At 44.0% G+C, this 22,695-nt stretch overlaps 1 protein-coding gene across 1 annotated transcript; it reads right to left on the reverse strand.

Moving 5' to 3' along the window:
- Nucleotides 1–8,136: 8,136 nt before the first annotated feature.
- Nucleotides 8,137–9,327, reverse strand: MYCGRDRAFT_97532 (uncharacterized protein; the record flags this gene model as incomplete). Its single annotated transcript, XM_003847630.1, has 1 exon — nt 8,137–9,327. One exon carries the CDS (start codon nt 9,325–9,327, stop codon nt 8,137–8,139), a length of 1,191 nt encoding a protein of 396 aa, XP_003847678.1.
- Nucleotides 9,328–22,695: the final 13,368 nt, after the last annotated feature.

Here is a 22,695-nt window from a genome sequence, read left to right on the forward strand (position 1 = left end):
ATCGAATTAGTAGGTAGCTAGATATAGCGTAACGCCCTTACTTAGTAGGAGGAACAGGAAGAGACTTGTAGGCTTAAAATTATCGAGGGAACCTATACCCTTAACTTAATGCTCGGCAACCTCGTCTCCTATTTCTAAGATTATTATTACTAAGAGAAGCTCTAGAGACAATACCGAGCTCTTAAGCAAACAGGAGGTGTTATTACCTTCTATTACAAAATCCTCTCTGTAGCTCGTATACTTAAGCTAAGGCCTAATAACTTCTCTAATGCTACTGTCTTCTTTAATAGGCTTAAGCTATTAATCCGAGCGGAGCTTATTCGACACAAGCTTACCCCTTAAAAGGCTGGACTGTAGGAGATTATAGACTAGGCTTAAGCTATTAATGCAGCTAACTAGGAGGTCGTAGATTCTTAAAAGGGCCCGAGAATGGATACCCCTGCCTTTAAGGAAAACCGCAATGCTCTTGCTCGAAAAGCCTTTAAGCTAAGAAAGGTAAACAAGACTATAGTAGAGTATGTTGCCGCTGCCCTTAAACATATAGCTACCGACAACAACTCTAAACCTTAAGAGTATTCCTTAAAGTGCTATAACTACAGAGTCGCCGGACACACCTAGTATCGCTATTAGAAGAAGCTTAAGCTAGACTTGTAGAAGAAGCAGGACGACTACAATAGACGCAAGGGGGGCTTAAGTAAGCCGACAAAAAAATAGACAGCGACTCAGATGCTAAGGATTCTAAGTCGTCTGTTGCGTCGCCCTTATTGCTTAGGACCCCTCCTAATGCTTAACTTAACTACCTTAACGCTATAGGACTAAACCTTTTAGTTACCCCTGGACGCTTGGGTTTAAGTAAGCATTCTGTTAAGGCCAAGTTCCTGTTCGACACTAGGGCTACGCGTATATACGTCTTACGAACGATCGCGGACCAGTTTCCGGAGGCTTAAGTAGCTATAGATTCCCAGACCGTAGTTCTGCCTGACGGCACAGCAATAGAGACAACCCTTAGGGTTAAGCTGCCTTACTAGCTGCGTAACTTTAAGGGGGAAATCACTGCCCGAGTGCTTAATCTCGCTAATTACGAGGTAATCCTTGGCCTTAAATAGTTTAGGCAGTACTGCCCGACTATTAATTTCTTTACGAACAAGGTGTACTTATACGACAACGGTGTTAAGTATGCTATACTATGCTCTGGATACGCTCCTAACTTAAGGAGCGTTCCGGTAGATAAGGACCTCTATTCCCTTAAGGAACTAGAGGACTTACTTAACGTTAATCCCGACATACCCTTATATCTCTTAAACATAGATAAATACTAGGAGCGGCAGCAGGAGAGGGAACGCGATCTTAAGGACGACCCTATGTCCCTTAAGGAAGACGACGTTCCTCCTCCCTTAAGTAAGGAACCCAGCTTAAGCCGCATTATCCTAGACAACAGGGATCTATTTAGATCTTCCTTGCCTAACAAGCTACCGAAGGACCGGTTTATTATGCATTTAATCGACACCGGGGACTACAAGCCGATTAATTAACAGCCTTACTAGCTGTCTTATGCCCAATCGCTTAAACAGGAGTCTTAAATTAAGGAACTCTAGAAGCGTAGGTTAATTAACAAATCCTAATCGGCTTAGGGAAGCCCTGTGTTACTTGTACCTAAGCTAGGAGGGAAATAGCGAATGTGCGTTAATTTTAGGGCTCTAAACAACGCTACCGTTAAGGATCGATTCCCCCTACCTCGGATTTCTAACTGCTTAGATGCATTTTATAGTTTAAGGTACTTTACTAAGATTAACTTAACCTCCGGGTTCTGGCAATTAAAAGTAAAGGAAGAGGACTAGCACAAGATAGCATTTAACACTCGCTAGGGCAAATACTACTTTAAGGTAATGCCTTTTAGCTTATACAATGCACCGGCAAGCTTCTAGAGCTTAATAAACAAAGCCCTAAGAAAGCACCTTTACAAGACGTATGTAGTTTACTTAGACGACATCGTAATCTTCTCCGAGACTGTAAAGGAGTACGAAGTCTACTTAAAGGAAGTCCTGGATATCCTACGATTATAAGAGCTGTATTGCTCCCCTAAGAAATGCTATATTAAGGTTAAGGAATTCGACTTCTATAGGCACCGAGTAAGCTATAATTAAGTTAGGCCTATAGAAGACAAGATCTCTATTATTAGAGACTAGCTATAGCCGACTAACGCTTAAGAAGTACGGCAGTTTATTAGGCTAGCTTCCTTCTACCGCAAGTACGTTAGAAACTTTGCTAGGCACGCTGCTCTACTGTCAGACCTCCTTAAGGAAGATAACTTGCTGCTGCGTGCTAAGAAGAAGCGCCCTATTAAGTAGACTGCCTAGTGCACTATCGCTTTTGCGAAGCTTAAGGAAGCCCTATACAGCGAGCTAGTGCTAATTATGCTAGACACTAAGAAGCCCTTTATTATTAAAACGGATATAAGTAAGTAGGCGCTTAGTGCAGTCCTACATTAAGCTAACTCTAATAGGAAATTGCATCCGGTTGCTTTCGAGGGCTATAAGCTACAAGGGGCAGAACTAAACTATCTAGTGCACGAGAAGGAGCTCCTTACTATTAAGGAAGCCCTTCGAAAATGGAACTACTACATCGACAATAAGATTAAGACTTAAGTAATTACAGATTACTATAGCCTATAGTACCTAAAAACCTCGAAGACTCTAACTAAGCGGCTTGCACGCTAGATTAAGGAGTTTTAAGCTTATAATATCGACATCCGCTACCGCAAGGGGAGTAAGGCTATAGTCCCTAATGCCCTCTCCCGCCGGCTAGACTTAATAGAAGGTACCCTAGCTAATATAGCCGGGGAGGGTTCTACATAGCCTAGGGATTAATTACTTAAACCCGCGGACTTCTTAACTGCTTTGCCCTACTCCTTTAAGGAGAACGCTACAAGGGGGACGATTATACGAGGATTCTCCGAGCGTAAGGTAGTTAATAGAGTAATCTATTTTAAAACTATAGGGGAGATGCCCGAGAACAAGAAGCTAAGCCGCTTAATTAAAAAGAAGGTGTTAGATCTTGTCCTTAAGGACGACCTCCTGTATTATCGCGAGGCTAATAGAAGCCTTGTACCCTACGTAGATCTGGAATTCCGGTAGGACTTCCTTAAACGCTACTATAATAACTACAGGCACTTCGCATTGCCCGGCGTCTACAGCATTCTTCGAGCGAGGGGCTAGTAGTAGTTACTTAAATAGGATGTTTATAACTACGCTTCTACTTGCCCTTAGTATTAAGCTACGAAGAAGAAGTCCCGGAGTCCCCTATAGGAGCCGCGATTCTACTAAGCTAATTCTAAGCTTAAGCTATTTAAGCGCTAGGCGATTAATGTTGTCGGTCTAATGCCTATTACACTTAATAGTAACAAGTATATTATTACAGCCGTAGATTATGCTACTAGTTAGCCGGTCGCAAGGGCTACCTTAAATTAAGAAACCGAGATAGTCGCTCGCTTTGTTTAAGAAGAGATCTATACGAACTTTAGACCCCTAAGGGAAGTCCTTAGCGATAATAGATCGAACTTTATAAGTAAGGCGTTTAATATCCTTATAGATACCCTTTAAGCCAACTATAAGCTAACGACGCCCTACTACCCCCGTACAAACGGGAAGGTTGAAGCCTTAAATAGTATTCTTGGCCGGATCCTTTCTAAAATGTACTACGGTAAAAGCGTACACGCTTAGGACTTATACCTTCCTAAGGCGCTGTATTTAAGTCGAATCCGGGCCTAGTCCGGTTATAGATATAGCCCGTTTTTCCTCTTGTTCGGCTAGCAACCCCGAATACTTAAGGATCATCTGTACCTGCGTCCGATGCAGCTTAAGCCCGAGGATCCTAAATCTAGGCATTAAGTAATGCAGAACGCTAGGACGATTGCCGCAGAAAAGCTGCTTACGAAAGTAGTAAGAGCCGGCGCTATTAGTAGGCACACCTTTAAGGAGACTAATAGTAAGTTTATCGAGGGAGACTTTGTTCTTGTCTTAAATAAGACTAAGACGAAGCTCTAGCCGACTTTCGTAGGCCCCTTTAAGGTAATTAAGCAAAGCTAGCTTAGTACGTATACCTTAGAGTCCTACGACGGGTCTGTAGTTAAGCATTAGGTATATAGTAGTTGCCTAATCCGCGCTAACTATACTAGTTTTAGGGACTGGCAGAAGCGCTATAGACAGGAGATTTTACTTAAGGCCGCTAGCTAGGAGTTTAAGGACTCCTTGCGTAATAATCTTGCACTTAATTTACGCTTAAGTTTCTCTACTCTAGCGACTATCCCTAAGCAGAAGTAGGACAAGTTATCTTTATAGCAGCTTAAACAGTTAGGAGCCCTTCGATTCCTTTTAGGGGAGGGCAAACCTTTAGATTCTTTAAAAACTAACGATTAGCTAAAGTTTTAACATAAGCTTAAACTCGCTGCTAATAAGATCCGAAGGAAGTATAGAGATGTTTTACGCGCGAATCGAGATAATACTAAGGAGGTAGAGAAACTTAAGGCTACTCTCGAAAAGAAACATCTTAGGGAGCTAAAGAAGTTAGCACCCTTAAGTTAGCCGGTTATACATCCGGTAAATGTAGTAGCAACATTAAGGGAAGACGCTTAAGTTAACCCTGTTGTAGCAACTGTTCCTATCCCTACGGAGCCTGTTGTAGAAGGAACAGAAGAGGAACTACTTATAATCCCTTCCGAGCTCTAGGAGACTCTACTTAAACCCTAAGGGGAGTCGGGTAATAACGAGGATACTATTGTAGTTGTGCCCCGTCGACGACTACCCTAGAACATAAGGGAAGCTCCTCGTAATCCTATAGTACAGCTACGAAGGAAGCTAACCTTTAAGTCTAAACGAAAGGTTAATAAGAGGGCCTAAGTTTAATAGATCCCCCGGAGGGTTTTCATTTTATGTTTTTTATACTAAGGCCAGTCCTTAAGTGCTATTATACATTCATTTCGCGCTAGCTTTCTAGCGTCGTATCGCATTGTATTACATCGTATACACAGCCTAGCAGATAAGGGGGCTTAGAAAAAAGAAAAACAAGAAAAACAACGCTTTTAGTGCTCCTACTTAAGCCTACGAATTTTCCACCGATCCTACTTAGACCCGAATTAACCCTTCTTAGCCTGCTCCCTCTTAGCATCTTCTTCCTTCTTAGTAATAAGCTGCGTCTTAAGGGCTAACATTACCGCCTGCAAGTGTAGCATCTAAGGAGTGATGCCTTAATTAGCCCTAAGACGCACTTAAGCCTGCGAGAGAGCTATCTAGACGACTTGATATACGAAGTAGCGCTTATTAAAGCAGTTGCGGTAGAGCTGCTCGATGTGCTCCGTATATACGCGCGTGCGTTAGCTTTCTAGAGGAACTGTTAGGCCCTCTGCGCCGTATGCTTAACGCCTATTGTTAGCCCGAGGAGCCGTGCTAAAAAACAGGTTCCCCTAGGTAGCGAAACTGCTTAAGGGGAGCACTAGCTTATGTATAAGGCGGCCGGAGAAGGTTGGAATTAGGTCGTAATTATTAGTTAAGCCGGTCTGTGCTAGTATTAAGGTCTGATCGATAGCATATAAGAGCCTCTCTCCTTCGTGTATCAGATCTACGAAATCCTCCGCCGCATTATAGAACGGTAGGCTTAGGGATTAACGAGCTAGAGCTAGTGCGTTTCGAACCGGAGCTTAAACAGGAGCGGGCATAGTGCTCGGCCGAGGAGGCGGGCCCCGACGAGTACTTAAACTAGAGGGCACTAGGGTGCCTTAACGATCGCCTGTCGGGAAGAGGGTAGGGCTAGTTTGTTACCCTATGCGGAAGAGTAGAGGTGCGTTAGCCGGACGGGTCGTACGCCTAGCTTAAGGGTTGTCGCGGCGATACCTATTATCTATAGTTATAGGCATTCCTTAGGCGTAGTTCTCTAGAAGCTAGAAGGATAAAGGCCTAGCACCCGGAGATCTACCGAACCCCCTTAAAGGATCTAAGTAAGGACGCTCTAGCTGCGAAGGAGTAGTGTCTATCTCCTTACGAGCAGACAAAGGACCCCTTAAGTTAGGGGAACGAGCTGCAACAGCTATTAAGTTAATATCCTCTATATCGGCGATATTCGTCTAACTAGTAAGGAATAGGTTAAGCAGCTACGTAACTCTACTAGATCTAGAATCGAAAGGTCTAGGGCTAGAAGGCGGCGGGCTTAAGGGCACTTAGATAGGCTCTTCTGGGAGCGGAATTAAGACTTCCTCCTTAAAGTCTACCTACTCGTCCTCCGCATCGTTATTACCTTCCTTAGCCTTCGGGTTCCTCTTCTTAGTCCTAGTCTTTCCCTAGAGTTTAGAATCTCTAATAGAACAGCGATCGTAGTAGTTAGTGTAGCTGTAGTTAGCATAGCAGCTAAAGCAGCCTCTACTACTGCGGCATAACTTAAAGGGCCTAGCCTTGCGCTTGCCGGACTTATAGCTACAGTTGCCTTCTTAAGGGCTGCTACCGAGAGCTTAAGTAAAAAGAGAGACTAGACGCTATTACTTGCAGGCCCTAATAAGGTAACCGTCCGACTTACGCTAGTCCAAGCTGCGTAGATCGCCTAGCTTAAACGCTTAAAGTCTATCGATTAAGGCATTAAGTTAGGAAATCGTAAAGGCAGCTAGAAATTGCCGAAGGTACTTAATAGGCGCATTCGACACTATAATTAGACAATACATTACTTCCCTTATTTATACGTCCGTAACCGCGATGCGGTTAGAGGCTAGGCTAGGAGTAAGGAGAGCTTTAAGTCGAGCGCCGACAGAGGCGTATATAGCAGTGCTATTAATGTTTCCTTAAAGGTCGAAGCGATCTAGCTTAGGGTACAAGCTACGAAGATCCGGAGAGCGGTTAAGGACGTTACGAGGCATCGTAGGGTCCTAACCTTGTGCGGCAGTACGACTCCTTAAGCTACGGCCCTAGTTCGCTAGTTAAGGGTTGCGCTAAGGGATTTCGTAATTGTTACTTGTAGGAGCGCGTATACCTGGTAGCTTAGACCTAAGGCTTAAGGCAGATATGTTAAGCCTATCGCGATAAGCATCGTATGCCGACTTGTAACCGGTAGCTTGCTTATACCCGAATTTAGTATACTCTATACGGTTACGCCGAGATATAATATTAGGCTAGACGTAGAGTTTCCTTAAAGCGAACTTGTCTATTAATTCTTAGGTAGTAGCAGCTCGTAACGGCTGCTTCTTACTACTTAAGACCGAGCCGAATGCTTAAGTTAACATCCTTATATCTAAGTATCCGCGCTTAACTGTCTTAATAGCACTTTAAACAGCCTTCGTAGGAGGGAACTTAGGGGGTAGTTTGCGAGGAGATCGGCGGAGCTACTTGTCGACCTTGTCGTCCTTACTCTTATCATCTTTCTTACGCTTGTCTTCGTTACCCTTCGCTATAGCGACTATTGCTTAAGGAGTGTTGTAATGTTGTAAGGTATAGTAATCGTAGACTATGTAAAGGTCTAAGGAAAAGGGAAGGAAAGGGTTGCGGAAGTTAATAAAAGAGAGAGGGTTTAAAAAGAAGAACGTAGTTGCTTTTGTGCCCTTAAAGGGGCGACCTACTAGTGAATTCGACTACGTACTAGTAGTTACTAGCTTAAGGCTTGTAATAGTACGTAAATTGGATTATTTACCTACTAGAATTAGCTAGACGATTGTACTTAAGCCCTTACCTTCCGAGCAATTACGGACCTCCTAGATTACGCTCGTTTATTCGAGATTACGCATACCTACTTAAGAGCATTAGCATATAACCTGAGCCTTTAATTAAGGTTGTTACGAACGCTTAAGGTTACGCATTTACTAAAGGGGAGGATGTTCAAAAACACTAAAAACCTCGCTTAGGTTTACTTAAACCCTTAAAGCCTTAGGCACCGTTTCACTTAAAGGCTCGTTATTATCATATAACTCGCTCGTTTCAGTTAGTCTATATAGCTTAAGGGCCTCCGCCCTCATAAATGAGTATCATTCTTTTTCCGCTTTTTGATCAACAGGAAGCGAAGGCGACGCCAAGGGTAGCATGCGAGACCCTGCCCATTGCGAGGCGTATGCTCATAAGAAATATATAATGGCGTAACACTCAAGGAGATTCGTCAGTCTGTCAATCATCATCGCCCTCCGCATCCGCACATCATCGCTCGCGCAAACCGCCGACCAAAACTTTCCGGCTCATCGAACATCCCCTTCGACCTCCTACTCTCACCGCCGGTCGACCTCTTCCAGGCCCGGAACTTTTTACTCAATGCCGCCGACTCATCATCATCCTCGAAAAAGCAGTCAGGATACTGCGCGCTGTCTTGGCGAAGTAAGGAGGTGAAGGAAGCTCTCGGTCCTGGCATTGATGTAACGGTGGGAGAAGTGATGGTGTCGTCCGACCAGCGAGAACTGGGAGAGGAGTGGTTCATCATCGTTGTTGAGCTTGACACAGTCCTCGCATTGCTTCCCATGGATCCGCCGGATAGGATCCGCAATGGGATCAGCTGGCCCGATCGATCACGACGGAAAGAATTGATGCTGTCCGCTCGACTGCGGGCGGAGCTGGATAAGCTTTCTTTTCGAGGTCGGTAGGATTGGCCAGGTTGCGGATGGGATGGTAACAAGCTTCTCGGCGTGATGTCTCGGAAGATGGATGGATCGACGGTTGTCACGGCAGGTTGCCGGGCTGGCGGTCTGACATGTTGGATGATTGGGACTTGCTGAGCTGCTGGAAACAAGCTGTATCCTTGGGTTGGAGCGACTTCAGCCTCCGAAGGAGACATGGATGCGACGGCAGAATCTTTGCGCTCAGCTCCGGATATAGTGTCAGAATCCTTCTCCTTCGGCATTGATGGACTGGGTGTATCCGGCAGTTCAAAGTCGAACTTTTTGATGGCCACATCGAGCTCTGGTGTTGGAGGCAACATCTCAGGACTCTTCATCGCAGGTGATGGATCACGGAGGTAACATTCAATCAGAGATATCTCGGACTGTCGACCACCTCCGCCGCTCGTCTGCGATCTTGTACTGATGCCACGGGCTGGCGAGTCATTGCGGCGCAGCCATGTTGGTGCCGCATCCACAACTTCTGGATCGCGCGGACCCTCGTAGGATGCACTCTCATTCCTGGATGGCGGCGGAGCCTTTGGCAGTGGCGGAGAGTCGCGCTTGTTTTGCTGGATGTTCAATGGCTTCGGGCGCAGTGCGCACTGCTCTGCAAGTGTCGGTGCGGGGAGTAGGCGACGCTCCTCCCTAGGCTGACGAGGAGGTCTGCTTCTTGGTTGTGTGATGGCGGATCCCCGCTCGTCCATGGCTGGCATCATGGTTGTGATCTGCGATGTGATGTGTGAATTCCGGGTGTGGCTATGATCGACCACGACCGAGGATGGGAGCCGACATCCCCCATCTTGTTAAAAATATGAATGTCAGGGACGGAATGTAAAACCCCTCGGACTGTCAACAGACGCCAGGTGGTCGAGGGAGGCCCAGCCGCCCTTAGTAGTCGGGTCGTGGAGGGGTGGATTGATGTGGAGGAAGCAAGGGGTCAGAAATCCCCGAACAAGGGATGAAATAGTCCTTGTTGGGCGATCGACCGTGGTCTGCATCCTTGACAGCTGAAAGAATCTGAAGTTGTCAACGAGTGTACTCCCGCCGTAATGCCGGCGCAGCAAAGTGTACAGAGACGGATCGAGATGCTGGGAGTCAAGAGTCCAAGATGTGCGGATAAATGGGCGAAAGTGTTCAAAAACACCAAAAACCTCGCTCAGGTTTACTTGAACCCTTGAAGCCTCAGGCACCGTTTCACTTGAAGGCTCGTTATTATTATATAACTCGCTCGTTTTAGTTAGTCTATATAGCTTGAGGGCCTCTGCCCTTATAAATAAGTATTATTCTTTTTCCGCTTTTTAATTATCTAGTAGCTAAGAGCACTTAAGGCGGCTCCTTAGCCGTCTTACCGGCTGGCTCTGCTACTTAAGGGTTAGAGCTAGCCGGATGCTCGATTTATTGCCTATTTAATTAAACTAGCTTAAAACGACTCTAGTTTAAGACCTCCTTAGACCTATGGACTATACCGGACCTTCTACTTGGACTATATACCTAACTAGAAGCACCGGGTTTTCTATAGCTAGGGGTCCTATATATAGCGATTTACTCGGCGGTGCTATGTATACTAGATTGCCAACTTCTACTTAAACGTTAATGCAAAACTCGTTTTGCCTTAAGTTTAAGACTTAAAGTATAGAATTACCGCACTTAAAACTAGTTACCTAAACACTTAAAGCGCGCCGTGTTTAAACACGACAATAGCTAGAGCTGCCTAGCCGCTTAAGGAACTATAAGGAGGAAGTTATAACCCTTTAAGTTACCGGAAGTAACAATAATAGTAACTTAATTTAGTTCGATTAACAACCTATCCTACTAAGACAAGATGTCCGTTACTAGCTAAGCCGAAGGAACTATAGAGCTTCCTTCCTCCTACGACTTAAACCTAACAGTCGCTAAAGGAGAAAGGCTTAAGGGAGATAAGTAAGGCTATCTAAGCCTAATTAACGAACTTAATCGCATTAAGGAACGAAGTAGCGATGTAGGGGCGGCACTATCTACTACTGCTCGTCTCTTCCCTAAAGGAGATCCTTAGACGGATCCCCTAGCTCTACTTAGAGCTAATGTTACCTTCCGAACTCCTACTTAACTAAGCCGACCTGCTACTACGAATAAAGGCTTAGGCCCTACTCGTTTTAGCGAACATGTAGCCGCCTTAAGGGAGATAGAGGAACATATTAATCGACTTAAAGCGGACTCTGTCCGACTTTAAGCCGAGAACGCCCGCTTGTCCTAGGAGCCTGTTCGAGCAGGATCTGCTAATAGGCCTATCTAGGAACTAAGCGAGCTAGGAGCCGTACGGTTTAAGCCATCCCCGTATCGAGGAGATAACCCTAGACACGGCTTAAGTAACGATAAGGGACTAAGTCGTCCCTATCGCTACACGTCTGGAACACTAGGCAGGGATATAACTCCCCTTAATTCCTTAGATACTTCTATTAAGGCTTCCGTCCGGGCACTAGAACTATACTAGGGAGACACTCGAAACAACGCTGCTAATATCTAGGTTAGGTCTATAGAGCGTTACTTAAGGTCTTAGATTGCCCTAAGATAGAGGGGTATCCGCCTATCCGAAGCTAACCTTATCGAATTAGTAGGTAGCTAGATGTAGCGTAACGCCCTTGCTTAGTAGGAGGAACAGGAAGAGACTTGTAGGCTTGAAATTATCGAGGGAACCTATACCCTTAACTTAATACTTAGTAACCTCGTCTCCTATTTCTAAGATTATTATTACTAAGAGAAGCTCTAGAGATAATACCGAGCTCTTAAGCAAACAGGAGGTGTTATTACCTTCTATTACAAAATCCTCTCTGTAGCTTATATACTTAAGCTAAGGCCTAATAACTTCTCTAATGCTACTGTCTTCTTTAATAGGCTTAAGCTGTCGATCCGAGCGGAGCTTATTCGATATAAGCTTACCCCTTAAAAGGCTAGACTGTAGGAGATTATAGACTAGGCTTAAGCTATTAATATAGCTAACTAGGAGGTCGTAGATTCTTAAAGGGGCCCGAGAATAGATGCCCCTGCCTTTAAGGAAAACCGCAATGCTCTTGCTCGAAAAGCCTTTAAGCTAAGAAAGGTAAACAAGACTACGGTAGAGTATATTGCCGCTGCCCTTAAACATATAGCTACCGACAATAACTCTAAACCTTAAGAGTATTCCTTAAAGTACTATAACTACGGAGTCGCCGGACACACCTAGTATCGCTATTAGAAGAAGCTTAAGCTAGACTTGTAGAAGAAGCAGGACGACTACAACAGACGCAAGGGGGGCTTAAGCAAGCCGACAAAAAAATAGACAGCGACTTAGATGCTGAGGATTCTAAGTCGTCTGTTACGTCGCCCTTATTGCTTAGGACCCCTTCTAATGCTTAACTTAACTACCTTAACGCTATAGGACCAAACCTTTTAGTTACCCCTAGACGCTTAGGTTTAAGTAAGCATTCTATTAAGGCCAAGTTCCTGTTCGACACTAGGGCTACGCGTGTATACGTCTTACGAACGATCGCGGACTAGTTTCCGGAGGCTTAAGTAGCTATAGATTCCCAGACCGTAGTTCTGCCTGACGGCATAGTAATAGAGACAACCCTTAGGGTTAAGCTGCCTTACTAGCTGCGTAACTTCAAGGGGGAAATTACTGCCCGAGTGCTTGATCTCGCTAATCACGAGGTAATCCTTAGCCTTAAATAGTTTAGGCAGTACTGCCCGACTATTAATTTCTTTACGAACAAGGTGTACTTATACGACAACGGTGTTAAGTATGCTATACTATGCTCTAGATACGCTCCTAACTTAAGGAGCGTTCTGGTAGATAAGGACCTCTGTTCCCTTAAGGAACTAGAGGACTTACTTAACGTTAATCCCGACATGCCCTTATATCTCTTAAACATAGATAAATACCAGGAGCGGTAGTAGGAGAGGGAACGCGATCCTAAGGACGACCCTATATCCCTTAAGGAAGACGACGTTCCTCCTCCCTTAAGTAAGGAACCTAGCTTAAGCCGCATTATCCTAGACAACAGGGATCTATTTAGATCTTCCTTACCTAACAAGCTACCGAAGGACCGGTTTATTGTGCATTTAATCGACACTAGGGACTACAAGCCGATTAATTAACAGCCTTACTAGCTGTCTTATGCCTAATCGCTTAAACAGGAGTCTTAAATCGAGGAACTCTAGAAGCGTAGGTTAATTAACAAATCCTAATCGGCTTAGGGAAGCCCTGTGTTACTTATACCCAAGCTAGGAGGGAAATAGCGAATGTGCGTTAATTTTAGGGCTCTAAACAACGCTACCGTTAAGGATCGATTCCCCCTACCTCGGATTTCCGACTACTTAGATGCATTTTATAGTTTAAGGTACTTTACTAAGATTAACTTAACCTCCGGGTTCTGGCAATTAAAAGTAAAGGAAGAGGACTAGTATAAGACAGCATTTAATACTCGCTAGGGCAAATACTACTTTAAGGTAATGCCTTTTAGCTTATATAATGCACCGGCAAGCTTCTAGAGCTTAATAAACGAAGCCCTAAGAAAGCACCTTTATAAGACGTGTGTAGTTTACTTAGACGACATCGTAATCTTCTCCGAGACTGTAGAGGAGCACGAAGTCTACTTAAAGGAAGTCCTAGATATCCTACGATTATAAGAGCTGTATTACTCCCCTAAGAAATGCTATATTAGGGTTAAGGAATTCGACTTCTATAGGCACTAAGTAAGCTATAATTAAGTTAGGCCTATAGAAGATAAGATCTCTATTGTTAGAGACTAGCTATAGCCGACTAACGCTTAAGAAGTGCGGCAGTTTATTAGGCTAGCTTCCTTCTACCGTAAGTACGTTAGAGACTTTGCTAGGCACGCTACTCTACTATTAGACCTCCTTAAGGAAGATAACTTGCTGCTGCGTGCTAAGAAGAAGCGCCCTATTAAGTAGACTGCCTAGTGCACTATCGCTTTTGCGAAGCTTAAGGAAGCCCTGTGCAGCGAGCTAGTACTAATTATACTAGACACTAAGAAGCCCTTTATTATTAAAACGGATATAAGTAAGTAGGCGCTTAGTGCAGTCCTGCATTAAGCTAACTCTAATAGGAAATTGCATCTAGTTGCTTTCGAGGGCCGCAAGCTACAAGGGGCAGAACTAAACTATCTAGTGTATAAGAAGGAGCTCCTTACTATTAAGGAAGCCCTTCGAAAATGGAACTACTACATCGACAATAGGACTAAGACTTAAGTAATTACAGATTATTATAGCCTATAGTACCTAAAAACCTCGAAGACTCTAACTAAGCGGCTTGCACACTAGATTAAGGAGTTTTAAGCTTACAACATCGACATCCGCTACCGCAAGGGGAGTAAGGCTATAGTCCCTAATGCCCTCTCCCGCCGGCCGGACTTAATAGAAGGTACCCTAGCTAACATGGCTAGGGAGGGTTCTGCATAGCCTAGGGATTAATTACTTAAACCCGCGGACTTCTTAACTGCTTTGCCCTACTCCTTTAAGGAGAACGCTACAAGGGGGACGATTATATAAGGATTCTCCGAGCGTAAGGTAGTTAATAGAGTAATCTATTTTAAAACTATAGGGGAGATGCCCGAGAACAAGAAGCTAAGCCGCTTAATTAAAAAGAAGATGTTAGATCTTGTCCTTAAGGACGACCTCCTGTATTATCGCGAGGCTGATAGAAGCCTTGTACCCTACGTAGATCCGGAATTCCGGTAGGACTTCCTTAAACGCTACTATAATAACTACGGGCACTTCGTATTGCCCGGCGTCTACAGCATTCTTCGAGCGAGGGGCTAGTAGTAGTTACTTAAACAGGATGTTTATAACTACGCTTCTACTTGCCCTTAGTATTAAGCTACGAAGAAGAAGTCCCGGAGTCCCCTATAGGAGCCGCGATTCTACTAAGCTAATTCTAAGCTTAAGCTATTTAAGCGCTAGGCGATTAATGTTGTCGGTCTAATGCCTATTATACTTAATAGTAACAAGTACATTATTATAGCTGTAGATTATGCTACTAGTTAGCCGGTCGCAAGGGCTACCTTAAATTAAGAAACCGAGACAGTCGCTCGCTTTGTTTAAGAAGAGATCTATACGAACTTTAGACCCCTAAGGGAAGTCCTTAGCGACAATAGATCGAACTTTATAAGCAAGGCGTTTAATATCCTTATAGATACCCTTTAAGCTAACTATAGGCTAACGACGCCCTACTACCCCCGCACAAACAGGAAGGTTGAAGCCTTAAACGGTGTTCTCGGCCGGATCCTTTCTAAAATGTGCTATAGTAAACGCGTACACGCTTAGGACTTATACCTTCCTAAGGCGCTGTATTCAAGTCGAATCCGGGCCTAGTCCAGTTGTAGATATAGCCCGTTTTTCCTCTTGTTCGGCTAGCAACCCCGAATACTTAAGGATCATCTGTACCTGCGTCCGATGCAGCTTAAGCCCGAGGATCCTAAATCTAGGCATTAAGTAATGCAGAACGCTAGGACGATTACCGCAGAAAAGCTGCTTACGAAAGTAGTAAGAGCCGGCGCTATTAGTAGGCACACCTTTAAGGAGACTAATAGCAAGTTTATCGAGGGAGACTTTGTTCTTGTCTTAAATAAGACTAAGACGAAGCTCTAGCCGACTTTCGTAGGCCCCTTTAAGGTAATTAAGCAAAGCTAGCTTAGTACGTATACCTTAGAGTCCTACGACGGGTCTATAGTTAAGCATTAGGTATATAGTAGTTGCCTAATCCGCGCTAACTATACTAGTTTTAGGGACTAGCAGAAGCGCTGTAGACAGGAGATTTTACTTAAGGCCGCTAGCTAGGAGTTTAAGGACTCCTTGCGTAATAATTTTACACTTAATTTACGCTTAAGTTTCTCTACTCTAGCGACTATCCCTAAGCAGAAGTGGGACAAGTTATCTTTATAGCAGCTTAAACAGTTAGGAGCCCTTTGATTCCTTTTAGGGGAGGGCAAACCTTTAGATTCTTTAAAAACTAAGGATTAGCTAAAGTTTTAACACAAGCTTAAACTCGCTACTAATAAGATCCGAAGGAAGTATAGAGATGTTTTACGCGCGAATCGAGATAATACTAAGGAGGTAGAGAAACTTAAGGCTACTCTCGAAAAGAAACATCTTAGGGAGCTAAAGAAGTTAGCACCCTTAAGTTAGCCGGTTATGCATCCGGTAAATGCAGCAGTAACATTAAGGGAAGACGCTTAAGTTAACCCTGTTGTAGCAACTATTCCTATCCCTACGGAGCCTGTTATAGAAGGAACGGAAGAGGAACTACTTATAATCCCTTCCGAGCTCTAGGAGACTCTACTTAAACCCTAAGGGGAGTCGGGTAATAACGAGGACACTATTATAGTTGTGCCCCGTCGACGACTACCCTAGAACACAAGGGAAGCTCCTCGTAATCCTGCAGTGTAGCTACGAAGGAAGCTAACCTTTAAGTCTAAACGAAAGGTTAATAAGAGGGCCTAAGTTTAATAGATCCCCCGGAGGGTTTTCATTTTATGTTTTTTATACTAAGGCCAGTCCTTAAGTGCTATTATACATTTATTTCGCACTAGCTTTCTAGCGTCGTATTATATCGCATTACATCGTATGCATAGCCTAGCAGATAAGGGGGCTTAGAAAAAAGAAAAACAAGAAAAACAACGCTTTTAGTGCTCCTACTTAAGCCTACGAATTTTCTACCGATCCTACTTAGACCCGAATTAACCCTTCTTAGCCTGCTCCCTCTTAGCATCTTCTTCCTTCTTAGTAATAAGCTACGTCTTAAGGGCTAACATTACCGCCTGCAAGTGTAGCATCTAAGGAGTAATGCCTTAATTAGCCCTAAGACGCACTTAAGCCCGCGAGAGAGCTATCTAGACGACTTAATACACAGAGTAGCGCTTATTAAAGCGGTTGCGGTAGAGCTGCTCGATATGCTCTATGTATACGCGCGTACGTTAGCTTTCTAGAGGAACTGTTAGGCCCTCTGCGCCGTATGCTTAATGCCTATTGTTAGCCCGAGGAGCTATGCTAAAAAACAGGTTCCCCTAGGTAGCGAAACTGCTTAAGGGGAGTACTAGCTCGTGTATAAGGCGGCCGGAAAAGGTTGGAATTAGGTCGTAATTATTAGTTAAGCCGGTCCGTGCTAGTATTAAGGTCTGATTAATAGCATATAAGAGCCTCTCTCCTTCGTGCATTAGATCTACGAAATCCTCCGCTATATTATAGAACGGTAGGCTTAGGGATTAACGAGCTAGAGCTGGTGCGTTTCGAACCGGAGCTTAAACGGGAGCGGGCATAGTGCTCGGCCGAGGAGGCGGGCCCCGACGAGTACTTAAACTAGAGGGTACTAGGGTGCCTTAACGATCGCCTGTCGGGAAGAGGGTAGGGCTAGTTTGTTGCCCTATGCGGAAGAGTGGAGGTGCGTTAGCCGGACAGGTCGTACGCCTAGCTTAAGGGTTGTCGCGGCGATACCTATTATCTATAGTTATAGGCATTCCTTAGGCGTAGTTCTCCGGAAGCTAGAAGGATAAAGGCCTAGCACCTAGAGATCCACCGAACCCCCTTAAAGGATCTAAGTAAGGACGCTCTAGCCGCGAAGGAGTAGTGTCTATCTCCTCACGAGTAGACAAAGGACCCCTTAAGTTAGGGGAACGAGCTGCAATAGCTATTAAGTTAATATCCTCTATATCGGCGATATTCGTCTAACTAGTAAGGAATAGGTTAAGCAGCTGCGTAACTCTACTAGATCTAGAATCGAAAGGTCTAGGGCTAGAAGGCGGCGGGCTTAAGGGCACTTAGATAGGCTCTTCTAGGAGCGGAATTAAGACTTCCTCCTTAAAGTCTACCTACTCGTCCTCCGCATCGTTATTACCTTCCTTAGCCTTTAGGTTCCTCTTCTTAGTCCTAGTCTTTCCCTAGAGTTTAGAATCTCTAACGGAATAGCGATTGTAGTAGTTAGTGTAGCTATAGTTAGCATAGTAGCTAAAGCAGCCTCTACTACTGCGGCATAACTTAAAGGGCCTAGCCTTGCGCTTACCGGACTTATAGCTACAGTTGCCTTCTTAAGGGCTACTACCGAGAGCTTAAGTAAAAAGAGAGACTAGACGCTATTGCTTGTAGGCCCTAATAAGGTAACCGTCCGACTTACGCTAGTCCAAGCTGCGCAGATCGCCTAGCTTAAACACTTAAAGTCCATCGATTAAGGCATTAAGTTAGGAAATCGTAAAGGTAGCTAGAAATTGCTAAAGGTACTTAATAGGCGCATTCGACACTATAATTAGATAATACATTACTTCCCTTATCTATGCGTCCGTAACCGCGATGCGGTTAGAGGCTAGGCTAGGAGTAAGGAGAGCTTTAAGTCGAGCGCCGACAGAGGCGTGCATAGTAGTACTATTAATGTTTCCTTAAGGGTCGAAGCGATCTAGCTTAGGGTATAAGCTACGAAGATCCGGAGAGCGGTTAAGGACGTTATAAGGCATCGTAGGGTCCTAACCTTATGCAGCAGTACGACTCCTTAAGCTACGGCCCTAGTTCGCTAGTTAAGGGTTGCGCTAAGGGATTTTGTAATTGTTACTTGTAGGAGCGCGTATGCCTAGTAGCTTAGACCTAAGGCTTAAGGCAGATATGTTAAGCCTATCGCGATAAGCATCGTATGCCGACTTGTAACTAGTAGCTTGCTTATACCCGAATTTGGTATACTCTATACGGTTACGCCGAGATATAATATTAGGCTAGACGTAGAGTTTCCTTAAAGCGAACTTGTCTATTAATTCTTAGGTAGTAGCAGCTCGTAACGGCTGCTTCTTACTACTTAAGACCGAGCCGAATACTTAAGTTAACATCCTTACATCTAAGTATCCGCGCTTAACTATCTTAATAGCACTTTAAATAGCCTTCGCAGGAGGGAACTTAGGGGGTAGTTTGCGAGGAGATCGGCGGAGCTGCTTGTCGACCTTGTCGTCCTTGCTCTTATTATCTTTCTTACGCTTGTCTTCGTCACCCTTTGCTATAGCGACTATTGCTTAAGGAGTGTTATAATATTATAAGGTATAGTAATCGTAGACTATATAAAGGTCTAAGGAAAAGGGAAGGAAAGGGTTGCGGAAGTTAATAAAAGAGAGAGGGTTTAAAAAGAAGAACGTAGTCGCTTTTGTGCCCTTAAAGGGGCGACCTACTAGTGAATTCGACTACGTGCCAGCAGTTACTAGCTTAAGGCTTGTAATAGTACGTAAATTAGATTATTTACCTACTAGAATTAGCTAGACGATTGCACTTAAGCCCTTACCTTCCGAGCAATTACGGACCTCCTAGATTACGCTCGTTTATTCGAGATTACGCACACCTACTTAAGAGCATTAGTATATAACCTAAGCCTTTAATTAAGGTTGTTACGAACGCTTAAGGTTACGCATTTACCAAAGGGGAGGATGTTTAAAAACACTAAAAACCTCGCTTAGGTTTACTTGAACCCTTAAAGCCTTAGGCACCGTTTCACTTGAAGGCTCGTTATTATCATATAACTCGCTCGTTTTAGTTAGTCTATATAGCTTAAGGGCCTCCGCCCTTATAAATGAGTATCATTCTTTTTCCGCTTTTTGATCAAAAGCCTACCAATACTCAGTCTTCGGGAATCTCACGCCATGCGTGCGAGCTATGACGGGATTAAAATACTGCTAACGCAAGAGTCAAATGGCCGGAACTTGATGGCTTCACTGGAGTGATCGAACAAGAATCAGTCTGCCCGGAATGACTTGCCCGGATCTCCAGACAAGATCACCCTCGAGGTGTCTGACGTATACCAATGCGATGCGGGTGATCTCTTCTGATCGCCGAGCTGATAGCGGCGTCGAGACCTTCCTCTGCCGGCCCAATCACGCTGCTCGGGGCACCATGGCGTCTTTCAGTATCGCCAGCGCCATCCGGAAAGAATATGCAGGTGTACATCATCTTCGCACATCCCATTCGATCGCCTGTGTTGCAACAGTTGTTCGTTGATCGCTGTGGCTCCCAAACTCTTCGGGTCCGCATGTTGATATCAGCTTCATATGCCCTGTGCTCGCGAAAGGCTGCAAGTCGAGATGTTCCCGTTCGAAGACTAAACCACGTCTTTTGCACAGACTTACTGATGAAGGGGAGTGATCTAGCTTAAGGTCATGGAGAGGGTAGCTCTCTTTCCGGCTTTCCTCTCGACTTTGATGTTGAAACCTGGTGCTGTGCGTGTCCACGTTGGCCAGCTCAGTGTTCTTAATGGTGTAGTTACCGGTAGAGGTAGGGCCCTCACTACTACTACCAACAGCTAAGAAATCGCTTACTAACAGCACCAACTGGTAACTATTACCGGATTAGGAAGGAGCTTAAAAAATGAAGCTTAAATGCCTTAAATTGCTAGTGTATCTACTAGTATTGTATCTGTCTATATAGCGTTAATTTTCTTATACTCTTAAACGACTCTTAGCGAGCTAATATTACCCTTCTTCGCGTATTTATGTTATACTAGCTCTTACTCTATATTATTTAATCCCTTAGATAGTAGTCTATACTAGCTCCTTAAATAGTTATATACCTTAATAGTGTGCTCTTATAGTCGTAAACGACGGTATCCTATTAAGTCCCTACTAGCTAAGAAGGCTCGTTTATCCTTATTACTTATAATTAGAATAGCTAAGGAATCGAACGCTATACGAGCGAGCTCTAGCTCTATATACCGGCGTTTAAACTAGTATTAAAGGAGGTTAAGGGGCTCGGTTATCGTATCTTATATATAGTTAGTTAATATATAGTTATCGAGGGGATCGACGCGTACGAAGGGGGTATTAAGTTTACGTCGTTTAAAGTCGCGGAGGTAATCGAATAGGTCGTCGCTCTCGAGAACGCGTACGGTAGAGGTAGCGGTAGTAGAAGGGGGGGTAGTAGAAGGGGGGGTAGTAGAAGGGCGGTAGTTACTAATCTAAAGGTTAATAATAAGCTCTCGAACCTACTTAATATAGCCCTATTATTTAGCGGTACTATAAAGCTAAATGTCCTCGAACTAGCCTATCTTTAGTATCGGATTAAGGATAATAGTAGTATATACTATTAGTATCTTATCGGCGAGTTTCTAATACTTCTTAGCCTTTAGCTATACGTAGTTATAGTAAGCTAAGAGGTAGTTAAACTACTCGTTAACTAGGGCTTCCTTCTTAAATTTAGCTAAGAACTTAGAGGTATAGTCGAGCGTAAACTAAAGCGTTAGATACTACTCGAAGAGGTGCTTCTTATTACCCTAAGTAGTTATTATAGTAAGTTCGAAGACGTAGAGGGCGTTATAAAGTCGGTTAATCTACTACTAATCGTTCGTAGTAAGGGTATTATCTCGGATAGTACGGTCGGTTCGGAAGAGCCTATAGAACTCTATAAGGCGTTCCCTTATACTCTACGCTCGGCCGAGTATATAGTAGAAGGAGTTCTAGCGTATAGAGTTGTCTTAGATAAGCTATAAGGGTATAGTTAGTTAAAGGAAGAAGGTATATATCTTAAAGTTAGTATTCTTAGCAGGGGTTACGGCTCTATAGGGACGGCCGAAATTCTAACGGCTACTCCCTAGCGTATAGGGGAGCTAATTAGAGTAGCCGCTAACGAATTTCGGCTATTCCTATATAGCTCGAGCTCTACTAGCGTTAAATCTTAAGATTCTTAAAACTTCTAAGGTTAGATTTACTTACCTTTAAATTATTAAACATTACCGCCGCGCTAGTATACCGAACCTCTATAAACGACTCTATCCTCTACGTCGCGCCCTTATCTACCGGACGATATTATATAGCTTTCTAATAGCTCTACGGTTACGCTAGAACGCCTCTACCGCCTCGAGAGCGGCCTTCTCGACCTACCGCTCTAATTCCTTTATTACTTTACTACTACCCTTACCGAGTAATATAGCCTTAGTAATAAGGTTATTAATATAGCTAAGGTACCGGAGCCGCTTACCCTTACGCTATTTAGTAGTACGGTTTAGATATAGGTACTTAAGGACTATGTCGATAGTAGGGTCGTTATTAGAGCTATTATCGGCTATAAAGTATCCGGTATATTTCTTAATACTATATTCCTTAATAACCTCTAATAGTAGTATAGAGATATTAACTCTAGTATACTTACCGCGGAGCCTTCTAAACGCTAACCTCTCGGTCCTCCTTTTACCGCTCTTATCGATAAAGTAAGCGGATATACTAAATATCGTATAGCCGTTCGGACTCGTCTAGCTATCGAATAATATATATATATTACTTAGTACCTCCTTTGTTTGTTTGTTTGTTTGTTTGTTCCATTTACGTCCTTTCGGAGTCCAAGACTATGTAGGACGGCCTTGCCCTAAGGGCAAGGCAGTAGATCTATTTACAATCAAATTCTTCGGTATTCTTTAACCTTAGGGGAAAACCCCGTGCCTAAGGCAGGACCTGCAAGCAGAATCTGCCGAAGGACTTTAAAACAGCGCAAGACAGAGGAAATCAAACGAGTGTCGTTATCTGTAGCTAGGGCTGCAGAATTTTCGTTGTCTGTAGCTGGGGCTGCAGAATTTTCGTTGTCTACAGCTGGGGCTGTAGAATTTTTGCGCCAAGCTTTTTGCAGAATTTTTAGCGGATCCTTCCGCTTCGCACGTATACTACAAATTCGAAATGTAGTACAAAAGTAGTGCAAAATGCCGTGCAAAAGCACTACAAAAGTAGCTGTCCAACTCGCTATCTTCTCTTGTCCTTAATATGCCTTTGTAGAACTGTATGCCGCTTCTAAACGTATATAGCTACGCAGGTTAATCGCAGAGTTGTAGATTCCACCGAGTTCCAGCTCTTTAAAGTGCATGTATGCTTCCTTTCGAGGGCAACGACGTCTCTACTAGAGAAGGGACATGCGATTTCGATTCGGATTTCGAGGAGGTGCGCGTATAGGATAGAGTGGACTACTTCTTCTTGTTCGCAACGTAGAGGGCTGTTCGTTCGAATCGTGCTGTTGTTCTGTAGCTTGTGTTTCGAGGCGGATTTCGAGAAGGATTTCGGGCGGATTTCGAGAGGTTTTCGAGGAGGTTTCTTCCAGATTTCTTCCAGATTTCT

Source organism: Zymoseptoria tritici, chromosome 13, assembly GCF_000219625.1.
Source record: "Zymoseptoria tritici IPO323 chromosome 13, whole genome shotgun sequence".
In the NCBI taxonomy this organism is placed as follows: Eukaryota; Fungi; Ascomycota; class Dothideomycetes; order Mycosphaerellales; family Mycosphaerellaceae; genus Zymoseptoria; species Zymoseptoria tritici.